A 12,240-nucleotide genomic window follows, 5' to 3' on the forward strand; every position below is an offset into this window, starting at 1 on the left:
CCTGATGCAACCCTCTCAATTAATCTGGGCTTGGGACCGGCACAGAAGCAGAGAGGGGAACAGGGAGCAGCCCGGATTTGAACCCTGGTTTCACGGACGGAAGGTGCCGCAAACCAGCACGAGCTAAACTGACTCCTTATAGAAAAACTGGAGAATGATGGATCAAAAATGTGGTCCAGACCGAGAAGTGAAGGTTGCCAACGACAGAACCCTGTGGAACACCATTTACCCCTTGTGCTATTTTAGATGACCCCCCCCCCTTACATTGAGGTGTTCCCCCTACCATGACAAAGGTGGATAAAGGTGGAAAGATTTCATGTAATCAATGGACACCAGTGAAGATCACAAATCATTGAAGAAAAAAGGTTCAGAGCACTGTCTAGTGGGTCTAGATGACCCCACTCCCAATGTTAAAGTGCCTAGGATAGAACAAGGGTTAAGACAGTAAAGCAGCAGAACACCTGGAGTTGTTAGTTTGAATACATTTTATTTTTATTATAAGTACAGTTCAGTAGTTACAAAACGAAGCATCTGCCATGAGGATACAGCGAAACATAGAGTGTTCAGCTCACAAGACAGGATTTTTTTTACATCATACGTGAAGTGGAATGATCGGTTTAGCTGGTTCAGAGAAGGAGAGCGCCTTAGAGACTCCCCCCACGCCAACCTTCACCCCCCCGGGGAGCTGAGGTCAAAGGTCCTTCCGCGGGGAAAACATCCACCTGCTCTGAGAAGATTCCTTCACTCTGATGTTTTAGTCGCTTCGTTCGATGCAATCACGAGTTAAAATCAAAGAAGTTGCCGCAAACCGCAGGCCTACACTGCGACGGTGGGAGGGGTTAGCATACAAAAAGACATCTGAGGGGGCGGAGTCGTCCAAGCCACAGACAGTATAGAGGCTGACCAAACTAATAAAAACAGAAGGATTATACTGGGACTGTACACGCCGCTTTAGACGCTTTGCTTTTTTTTTTTTTTATTTCCTCTGGGTTCACGAGAAATGAAGGTTTCACAAAGGGACACACAGACACACGCCTTCGCTTTAGTTAGTTAGCTAGTTTGTTCTGAATAGTTGGATTTATAATACTATCACAGTGCAAAATACTGGTGAGAACCGAAACAAACGAAACAAAGTCCCTCCATGGATTCTGGAAATGCCAACGATTGTCATCTTTTTTTTCCATCTCTTCTTTTTTTTTTCTTCTTCTCCTTTTTGGGTTTGGGGGCGGGGTCAGGAAATGAACAAGGCAAGAATGTACAGTACATTTAAAGGAAACAAAATGAAAAAATAAAGGTCTACACCCTACGCTCTAGCACAGATACATAGATTTGTAGAAGCAAGAACAGATGTGTCTAAGGCTATACACAATATGTCTTTTTTCCAGTTTTCTGCTGCTTTTTTAATCTCTTCTTAAAGTAAATACATCAAACCGTTTCAGTAGTCAGGAACACTGTGCAACAAAGATGGTGGCAGTATTTGTACAAACGCTCGGGTCCGGGGTGGGAAGCTCCGCCTTTCAGGCTGGAGGAGGTTCGGGGCTGCAGGCCGCGGTGGGCCGCTGACCCGGCGGGCGTCCCGTGTCCTCGCCGCGGGGTTTCGCAGACAGGAATGTGCTTGGACAGTCTCAGCAGAATACATTCTAACAGGAAGGATGCGAGGACGTGGAAGTGCTGGGACGAGAATCCTCTTCATTCGACGGGGGCAGAGAAACAGGAATGTGAGGAGCTCCTTCGTCGGAAGGCAGAAAAAAAAAACATCCCCCTCCCCCCGGAGGCGCGAGGAGGGGCGCCTGCACTCCCAGTCCCAGGAAGCTTTAAAGGTTAGGTCCATGATCCGTCAGCATGCCGCCCTCTGTCTTAAATAAAAATCTTCTCTTATAGTGTTTCCTTCATTTTTAAACTCCGCCCTCCTCATCCTCGCAGCCGCTTCCTTCACCGGCCTCCTCACTCCGCCCCGTCCAGCCCCTGGGGGTCGCCCAGGTTGTGGTTGTGAAGGTGGTTGGACTCCAGGCTCAAAGTGGGCTCACAGGTCGGGGGCTGGTCCTCTTCTCCCCCCCATAGATGAGCTACAGCCAACAAGAGAAGAAGAAGAAGAAGCAGCAGGTTAGCACAAAGTTAGGGTCTACGAGGAAACACACTGAAGCTTTGAAGCAAAACTAACTTTGAAACTTTAAAGCTCTAAACTTGGAAGCATTGACGTTTTGAAGCTTTTAAATTAAAATTTTAGAGCTTCAAAGTTTCAGAACTTAAAGGTCTGAATCGATGAAGCATTAAACTCTTGAGTTATTAAGCTCTGAAGCTTTAAAGATCTAAAGTTTTGACAAGATTTAGGCTCTGAATTTTTGATGCACTAAAGCTTTGAAGCTTTAAGATTCTGATGCTTTGCATCTTTATATCTTTTAATTTTTATGTTTTGAAACTTTGAAGCTCTAAAACTTTAACGTTTTAAAGCTTTAAAGTTTTGAAGCTCTCAATCTTCAAAGCTTCCGTGTTTCATAGTTTTAAAGTTCCAGCTCTGATCTGCTGGTCAAACCTCTCAGATCTTTCATAAAGATGATGAGGGGTCTTCCCAGAGTTGAATGCAGACCCCGAGACAAAATGAAAACTGTAAACTCTGAATCCGCTGTAAGTGAATGTTGGAAAAACTGTGAGTCCTTCAAAAGCTAAGTTCCGTTTTTTCTGGATTGTGCAGATCAGAGGAGCTGAAATCGGCTCCTCAAGTCTTTTAGGGTCCGCCAAGCTCCTCCTCCTCCTTCCTGCCACCTTTAACTCTGTGTGTGTGTTTGTGTGTGTGGTGCGGGTGGGGGGGTTGATTCTCAGAGAGACAGTGAGACATGCAAAAGTGTGATTAGGTCCCACTAAATAATAATAACATTCCCTCAGCAACTTCTAGGAAAATGATTCTCCAATAAAAGCCCAGCGAGGACGTTTGCCTGTCGTGTTCTTCTGAAGTGGCTTCATGAATCTGACAAAACCAAATTAAAACACGCCCTTATTCCAGACGCGCCTTCTCCAGGGTGGGGGGGGGAGACATAAAGAGAGAATAACCTGATCAGACGTGAATTGACCCCCCGCCCACCCCAAACGGTGCACACACGCAGCTCCGCCTCCGACCACCAGAGGGCAGACTGAGCTCACAAATGTGCAGCTCTCATTCAGAGGGGCGGGCGGGGGTCTATTTAACTTCACTGTGAAATCCACTCCAACAACGTGAGGTTCACCTGCCCGGCTCTGAGGGTTTTTTTGTTCCCCCCCCCCGGAGGCCACCATCCGCCCATGACTTCCCTGTAAAGAAACTTCCTGTAACGAGCTCCAGATTAAGCCCCATATTTGATTTTCACTCTTCATTAACCGAGCCACCTGGAATCTTATTATTTAAGCGTGGTATTCCTTCTCCCTCAACAACTGCCGCTGGGATGGGGGGGGGGGGGGGGGTCCCCTTCAGCACGGGGGGGGGGGGGGGGGGGGTCCTGGCCGACTTTGCAGGTTTAGCAGAAGTTCCCTTCGCAGTTTTTAATTTCCCATCCGGGCAGACGGCAGATGCCCTCACACGCAGAAAACCCGCCTGCCGTTCATTTATCACATGAATGCAGACTTATCACTGTGACCCCCCCCCCTCCCTCAAAGAGGTTTTTTGGTTTTTTTGGGAGGGGGGTCACATAGGAGGGCAGAACAGGAATGATTCACTGATATCTCACTTTGTTTTAAATGTAAAGTAATTTTTCTTTATATTGGGAGCTGAAGTCTGCCCCCTAGTGGTGAAATAAACACACATGGGGGGGGGGGGGGGGGGTGCTCAACAGGATGGATGAAAGCATGCAGCAGACTGAGCATGTGCAGGAGCGACCGCCGTCACACACAGACTTTCAGCTGCCAGGTTTAAACAGGCAGAACGTTCTGATTGATGTTTGGAGAACCGGCTGAAGGCCTTCCAGCATCCATGAGGTCACCATGAGGTCACCATGAGGTCACGTGACCCTCGGTGGGTCAAAACGTAGGCAACATGGGAAGGAAAGAAAGCTGAATCGTGTGAAAAACAGAAAAAAAATCCTGAACCTGAACGAAGAGAATAATGAATCCAGGAGAAACAGCTGCGCTGATTGAAAAGCGAGTCCTGCTGGGATCTCAGCAGGAAAAAAAAACAGGAAGTGAAGAAGAGGAACCATCAAATGTTCATCTCCTGTGAAGACGATTGTGACGGTTTGCAGCTGAAGCTTCAACTCCAAAGCAAATGTTGAAAATGGAAGAAAAAAAACAAACGCTAAATGAGCTGAAGGACGTTTAACGGCTGAAAGGTCAAGAAGGTCCGTCATGATATTCACTCCAGAAAAACCTAAAGTTGTTGGAGAATAGAGTAAACAAGGAAGCAAAAGCCTTTCAGAATAAAAGCCAGAATAAAGCTTAGTTTGAAGAAGACGAATAAAAAAAACCTACAAAGCGTTGAGGTGACCGTGCGGGACTCTCGGTCTGATGCAGATCTTTCATGTTCATCAGGAATATTTATGGAAACCAAGATTTTAAGTCGCAGAAGACGTGAAGAGATCAAACGTTTTAACCGCCAAAAGAAACGAACATGGACGATTTCCACCAGACCAGAACCTTCATGTTGACCCGTTCTGACGTCAAGCTCCGCCTATTAGCGGGGGACATTGTTCTTTTAGGATTTTCGGGAACAGAAATGAGGATTTCAACGATTATCGCGACGCTGTCCCACACCATCACACTGCCACCACCATGCCAGGCTGTTATCGACTCCTTCCAGAAAGTTCGTCCTCTTCTGTCGCATCAGAACCTTTGTTCTGTGGATCCTGTAGATGTCTGTCCTGAAGTCTCTTGGATCATGACCTCTGACCTGGACTGAGTCCAGTGCGGTCTGCTTCCTTCAGAACCTCCTGGATGGTTCTCCTCGGGTTCTTGGACCGGTTTCGGTCATGGGAACTGCAGTTCTCATTATGAGATACTTTTTTTCTCTCGTTGTAATTCGGTTAATTTTGGAAAATAAAATAAAGATGTGTGTCTGTGTATGTGGGGGGGGGGGGGGGTGCACAGACCTTTCCACAACACAGTAAGCTGTCTGAAGAGCTGCCCCCCCCCCCAGGCATCCGGGCCCGGCACAAGCAGAACTGTTGTTCTTGGCGCCGCCTGGCCTCATTGTACGGCCCAGCGTCTATAAATATGTAAATAGGAGCAGCAGGCATAACAGCGGCTGCATGTGTGCGTGAGGTGATGGGGGGGGGGGGGTGCACGGACCCCCTCCCCACCTATAAACGTATATTTTTAGGTTGCATCAACGACTCCAGAACATTTCCAGTTACCGTTCGCCGTGATTGGCACAGAAAAACCAGAGAAGAAGAAGAGTTTGGTGTTGGAAACTCCAGGGAGGAAGAGGGAGTTCTGGTGCTGATGGAGGGGAAAAAGGAGGAAGAGGAGGAGATGAGTGGCGTCCTCCTCCTCCTCCTCCTCCTTCTATCCTTCGCTGTCTGTCTCCAAAACTATTTCTGAGGCTAAAAGATTGCCGGCTTGATAATACCTCCACTGAGCAATTTAAGCCCAAACACTCTGATGCTCCAATCTGTCTTGTGTGCCTGATAGCGCTTTTCTCTGCTCTTCTCTCCAAATTACTTTCTTTCATATCTAATTATATTTGCTAATGATCTTATAAGAGAATAATGGAATGTGCTTGATCTATTACCTTTTTTTTTCCTTCTTCTTCTTCTTCCAATACATAAATACAATGCGGGGGGAAATGACTGCTGGAGACAGGAGGAAATGTTTTCTCTGAGATGTTTTTGATGAGGGGGGAAAATGAAGCCGGGATGCTGCGGGGTCATTAGATGATGGGGGGGGGGGGGTCATCTCTCACGTTGCGTCTGACATTTCCCTCTCATCTGATGAACAGAAACAGCCTCCTCTTCCTCCGCGATCGGTTCTACCTCGGAGCGGGTCGGAGGGGGCAGAGTTTAAAAAAAAAAGGGTGATTTTAAAGGAGGGGGGGGGGGGGGTTAAAGAAAAGAATTCTGAGCAGAAAAGGATATTTGGATCACATTGTCACCCCCCCTTTTCTCTTCTTGTTTCTGCTCTCAGTTTCCCTCGACAACAAGCCCCCGCTATGACAGGCACTTTAACACCCCCCCCCCCCCATATCTGCATTAATGGAAGGAAATGGCGTTGAATGTTTGATCGAATCCTAATTAGTGCCTCCGTCCTAAAGATGGTCAATGTATGCGTGTGTGTGTGTGTGGGGGGGGTCTTTTCTTTTTTTCCCGCTGGTTCGACCCCCAAAGAACTCACATGCAGGCGGGGGCAGCTGCCGTCCGATTCCTTTTAGCTGACATAATCCTGATTGATTCGTTCAGCAGATAAAAAACTCCGACCACTTCTGCCCTTTCACTGGTGGTGGTGGTGGGGGGGGGGGGGGGGGACATAATACGTCCTTTGCTTCAGTAACGCCGCTGGAATGCATAGAAACCGTTTCCGCTCCTCAAACGAGAGAGGACGGCGTTCGGGTTAACCCGTCCGCCGCGCGCTAGGAAACGAGAAACTTTCTATGCTTCCTGGGGTTTCAGAGGAAAACTGACGCATGGAGGGGGGTGAGGGGCTAAAGGCCGCGTTTAGATTTTCTTCCGTTAGCCTCATCAAGGTAAATCTCCTAAAACAACAGAATTAAAACCTGAAGAAGCAAGAAATCCGAAAGGTTTAAGGTTTGGCATTAAAGAGACAAAAAAGCGGGAGGAGAACCATCAATGTGTGTGTGTGTGTGTGTGTGTGGGGGGGGGGGGGGGGCACAAAGACATGGCTAGTATTTCCTTCAGTTGAATTTGGATGAAATGATCCACTTTCAAAGCTGTCCTGGGGGGTCAAAGGATTCAAATGTACTTTATTTTCCAGGGAGCAGAAAACTCAATCACAGACTACATTTCCCAGAAGTCAATGTGGTAAACTAATATTAGGTCATTTGTTCAAACAAATAAGGACGTTGTTTTGTTTTTTCCAGACAAATGAAATGATTTTGTCATAAATTCCTAGTGATTAGCAGATTTACTGGTTTGCTTTTAGAAGGGCTTCAATCCAGAAGTCAAAGGTGAATGAGAGGCGGGGCCAAATGTTTTCAAATAGAACTGAAATAGAACTTTTAAGAATTTCCGATAAAACTGAAAAATCAAGGCATTCGGTGAAACGGGTGTGGACCCCCGGAGGACGCTGCTGCACGGTCCTGCATGCGGGTCTGACCCAAACTCTCTGCAGGAACGGAAAACCTCTACAAGCCTCACAGCAGAAGAAACACAAGGAAGTCTGGGAACCCCCCCACCCCCACCCCCCCTCGAGAGTACAAACGTTTTTCCGCTTTATGAGATTTGGGGATCAAAATGTGTTCATTTGCAACATTCCATTAATCCCATCATGAGACCATTAAAGCTGCAGTTTTGTTCGGGCGGGAACTTTCCGTTCAGGTCGAAGGCATTTGGATGGAACGGAAGGCCTGAACCTGCCTGAGAGCAGCAGCCGCCTGCGCAGATGCTCCTGCAGCCGCCTGCGCAGATGCGACCGACCGACCGACCGACCCGCAGCACATCGTGGTCGGCGTGCACCAGAGGATTCTGCAGCTGCAGGATGGGCGTGGCGTGACGAGCGGCGGCGAGGAGGTCTGAAGATCTGAGCGGAGGCGTGCGTGCGTCTAGGATCAGAGCGCGGCAGCAAATGGGACAACAGTATTTGGGGCAAACTCCAGCTTTGGGGCAGCGGGGAGTGCCGCGGCGCAGAAAGGTGCAGATCATTCTGCAGAAATCCAAACCTGGCGGCGACACAAAGGGATCATTCACAGGTTTCAAACGTCCAGAAGAGCAAGAATCCCGGCCTGATGAAAGATGACCACCAGATGAAAGGAAGTCAAAGACCCTCAGAGGGAGATGAATGCCACACGAGGAAAGACGGGCAGAAAGAGTCCCGCAGGCCCGTATCGGGTTCAGTTCTGATCCCCTACCAGCCGTCCCAGCTGGTTCCCAGCCGCCAGGGGGGAAGGAAGAGGCAGTAAAGAGGCTCAGCATCAGTGTTTAGGGAGAAGACACTCTCTGATTCCAGCTCTACAGCAGCGGCCTGGAGGTCGGTTTCTGGTTCTGAGGCCGGTTCTGCTGGAGGTTCCATCCGGTTGAGGGTTTGTAGAACAGGACAGTCAGCAGACGGATGAAGGGGGGGCTCTGTGAACTTTACCCAAGGCTTTGAGAGCAGCTGATTGGCTGCATCAGAAGACAAACCCAAAGAGAAAAAAGGAGAACCACGACTGGAAAAAGAGACACCTCAGAGACGGAAATACGGACCTAAAAAAACATCATTTATCAGATTTGTTTGGGACTTTTTTGAAAGGATGAATCCTTTTTGTCAGTCGGCCTTTTTTCTTCTGTTGATTGACGGCAATTTGAATAAAGAAATCCTCAGAAATGTAATTTCAATCCTCATTATCTTCATATAAATCAGAAAAATGCCACAAGAAGACATTAAAAAAAAAACTACATTTTCATCAAAGTGGGTCTTTCTTCAGAGCTAAACCCAACATCTCGGAGCCTTCATGCTGGAGGAGATCTTTCCAGAGGAACATGACCCCCCCCTTCTGTGGTTGTGTGGTGGGGGGGCGGTCACCAAACAACAAACTCTATGTTACTCAGGTCTGTTCTCAGGATGGAACAGACTTCAACAGCATATTAGAGCAAAGTTAAGGGGAGATCTTCAGGTTTTCACACATTTCTGACCTTCAACTCTTCATAAACTCATTTCCTTCCTGTAGACGTGATCTGGACTGAGAAATCTTCTTTATCCGACCCCAGCAAAGCTCTACTCTGGTCGGCGAGGAACCACACAAACCTGAAAAGGTCAAAGGTGCCTGAAGGTTCCACGGCCTGCAGTGACGTTTGCTTCACTGAAGCTCAGGAGCTTGAGGGAAAAACGTGTTTGCGAGTCAGGAGGAAGAGTTGAAGTTTGTTTTAGGGAGGAAGGCCGTGAGTTTCTCCTCCGATTCCCCTTCATGAAGACGGAGAGCAGCTTAGCATTGCAAATCGCCCATATGCTTCTCTCTCCTGCTGCAGCGCCGCCTCAGAATCTCCACGCAAACGCGTCCGTCCGTCCGTCCGTCCGCCGCCGCCCGACGAGCGGGGAGAGGAACCCGAACACCTGGCTGGTCCTTCAGCGAGCTTCTCCTCGGCTCTCTGATGATTCCACAGTCGCTGCGACAAACATCTGCCGGCTGCTCCCAGCGAAATCTCAATTAAGCTTCACACGGGGCAGCCATACCTTATTGACGACGCTTCATTTGAACGAGCCAAACAAGGGGATTGGGGGGGGGGGGGGTCTGAGAAATCCCGCCTAAAGAGGACATAATGAGGGAGAAAGACGGAGTTGAGGAGGGGTTGGAGGTGCTGGCAGCAGATTAAAAATGAAGAGGCATTCTCGCCAACGCTGGCAGCACTTTTAAGAAAATGAGAAAAAAACAAAAAAAAACGAGGAAGCCACGACAGCAAACAGGCGAGCAGCCCCCCCCCTCTTGAAAAGGCATAAGAAAGAGACGATGAAGAAGAAGGAGTGAGTGTTGATATGATTATGTAAATGTAAACAGGATTTCCTGCCGACTGGAAGCCGCTCCTCTCCTCTCCCTCTCTGACCCGTTCTCCTTGCAAATCTTCCATTTAAGACAAATTCCCCCGGGGAGGCCGCTCCGTTACTTAACGGGATAATTATGATATACGAAACCTTTCCAAGATCGCCCCCCTACCACCACCACCACCACCATAAACACCCCCCCTCCCCCTGAATCACTCTCCCCCATTTTCTGTCTCCTCGCAGCTCCTCTCCTGGACAGATTCTGCTTCTGTTTTGCCTCCTTCATCCAGACTAAAAAGTGACTTGTGGGGTTAGAAAGTGCCACAAATGAGGCAGCAGACCAACAAAACTCTGCCTATGAGACGTTTCTGACGAAACTCTGCCTGTTTTGAGTCACTCAGAACAAACAGGAAACAGACGATCTGCTGATAAAAACATCAAACTCAGTCTCATTCTGCCATCAAACCAGGTTGACCTGATTTCCAGATCTCAAAAAAAGGTCACTGGATTCTAAAAAGCCGTTTTTTCTTCGTCAGTTCACACACACAAAAAAAACAATTTAGAATCCTTTCTTATAAATTTGTAGGAGAAAAGGCCTTTACAACTCTGTTATCAAAGATAAAGTTCCAATTCAGAAGTGACAGCTGCTGGACCGAACCGCTCCAGAACCGCCTTCAAAGGACAACCTGACATGTCTGAGTTCATCCATCATCCACACCTGACCAAAACCAGAACTCCAGTGCAGGTGAGGCCCGGCTTCCTCTGGACTCGGTTCAGGTCAGAGTTCATGGTCCAACAGTCAGAACCAACATGGACCAGACGGTGCAAAGCAACAAGAACACAAAGAAACACCTGGATTATCCACAGAACTGCTGAGGACTCCTCTGGAAGGGCTAAACATGGAGGTGGTAGGGTGATGATGTGGGGCTGAAGGAGGGCTCAGGTTTAAGAGCAGAACACAGATCCGAAGAGGGTTCTGGCCTGACTGAGATTCGGTTTCAGGAATTTAAACAGACAATTATGCAGGAAGTTAAAAAAAATCTTCAAAGAAGAGTAGAACTTTTGTTGGATTGAAATAAGTTTGTTTGGAAAATATGAAAACCTCAAACCCAAGTTTGTGCCAAAACATTTCCGATAAGACGATAAGTGACACAGATTTTTCGGGTTTCTGATCCTCCGAGTCTGAAAAGCTCCACCTTCCACGAGCGTTTGACCCTGGAGGGACGACCACGGCGTGCCCCGTCCACCCGCCGCTCCCTGCTCGCCGGCGAGGCGTGGAGGAACAAAGGAGCGACACCAGAGCCATCCCAAATCAAGATTTCGCAATGCAATTCTGTGCAGTTGTTTGGTTTGTTATTGACTCCCACAGCTTTGTTACGGAGCCACACGTCAAACTATTTACACGCTGGTGTAAGCACTCACGGCTACGACTCTTTTCTGCTTGACAACGGCCATAAACACCAGAGGAGGAGATCAAACCTGTTCATCGGGGAGCGTGACAGATGACAGATACGGTAAGAGATTTTCCATGATCTTCAACGCACATAAAATGGGGTTGGAGCTGGGGGTGAGGGTGGGGGGCCTCGGGGGATGGAAAAAAGAAATAAAGGAGGCAGAGGATGAAAACAAAAAAGCAACTCAAAGGAAAGTTTTGTTTCCACGTGGAGCAAAAATGTGTCCGATCAACTCCTGACCGTTTATGGGTCAAAAGAATGATCGGCACGAGGCCAAGACTTAATGAAATGTGCGATGGTTTTGGAAAAAGACCACGGAATAAACGCTACGTCCTCCTCAATACGGACACTTCAGTGGTTATTGAGCACACGCAGGGGGGTTTCAAAGGTTTACAGGGTCCTGGGGAGGGGGGGCAAGGGTGCAGGAAACCATGTGAGGGACCCATTTGTTCCAACTAGAACGGCAAAAACCGGCAGACGAGCAAAAGTTCAGCGAGGTTTCAGTTCCGAATGATTTTAGAATCTGATTTGAAGCCCCCCCCCCAACAATAATCTTCATAGACTTGGAGTCGTGTGCAGGTTTACATCGTCATATATGTTGTAGTTTTATTTAAAAGTTACTTTGGCCGCGTCCACGTCCATTAAAAAAAAAAACAGCAAAGGTTTGTCAAAACTTGGTTATGCAGAAGAAGACAAGATTAGCGTGTGGGTTTGACCTCCATGCTAGCAAGAGATTCAAATATAAAAAACATGTGATGTCATGCTTGGACATACGATTGTACCAGTATTAAAGGTCAGAGGTCATGTCTACAATACATTTATTTTCGTTTCTTGTCATGTTTGAACTGTCTTTGTATTTTTGTGACGGTGTGAAAATAGGTAAAATAAAATACCAAAAATTAAGGCGCGAGCAGCTTTGCATCCCAACCCTCCCCCACCACCCCCTTTGACCCGCCCTTACACGCCCCTCACTCCCCCCCCTCTGCCCCTGCCTTCCGGGTCAGAACTAAATGTGACAAATTTATGGGTGGCAGCTTTTTTGTTGGCTTTATCTCCATAGCAACCATTTTATTTTTTGATCGTCTGGGGGTCAGGAGCAGTTCTGCGTACTTTTTTGAAGAATCGACAAAACTAAATATTTGGATTTCCTTGGCAACGAAGGTTTTTTACTAACCGTGCCCAAATTCCAAACATGTTC

The 12,240-nt window shown here is 47.8% G+C and overlaps 1 protein-coding gene across 19 annotated transcripts in view; it reads right to left on the reverse strand.

Moving 5' to 3' along the window:
- Positions 1–467: 467 nt before the first annotated feature.
- Positions 468–12,240, reverse strand: part of znf536 (zinc finger protein 536) — a 336,911-nt gene continuing 325,138 nt past the window's right edge. For all 19 annotated transcript variants that reach the window (XM_078944692.1, XM_078944695.1, XM_078944693.1 and 16 more), the window contains one exon: positions 468–2,066. In XM_078944692.1, coding sequence (XP_078800818.1) covers positions 1,945–2,066 — 122 coding nt within the window. In that variant the 3' untranslated portion in view covers positions 468–1,944. The remainder of the gene's footprint in view (positions 2,067–12,240) is intronic.

This window comes from Oryzias latipes, chromosome 3 (assembly GCF_053564925.1).
Source record: "Oryzias latipes strain Hd-rR chromosome 3, Olatipes_Hd-rR_3.1".
NCBI classification, from domain to species: Eukaryota; Metazoa; Chordata; class Actinopteri; order Beloniformes; family Adrianichthyidae; genus Oryzias; species Oryzias latipes.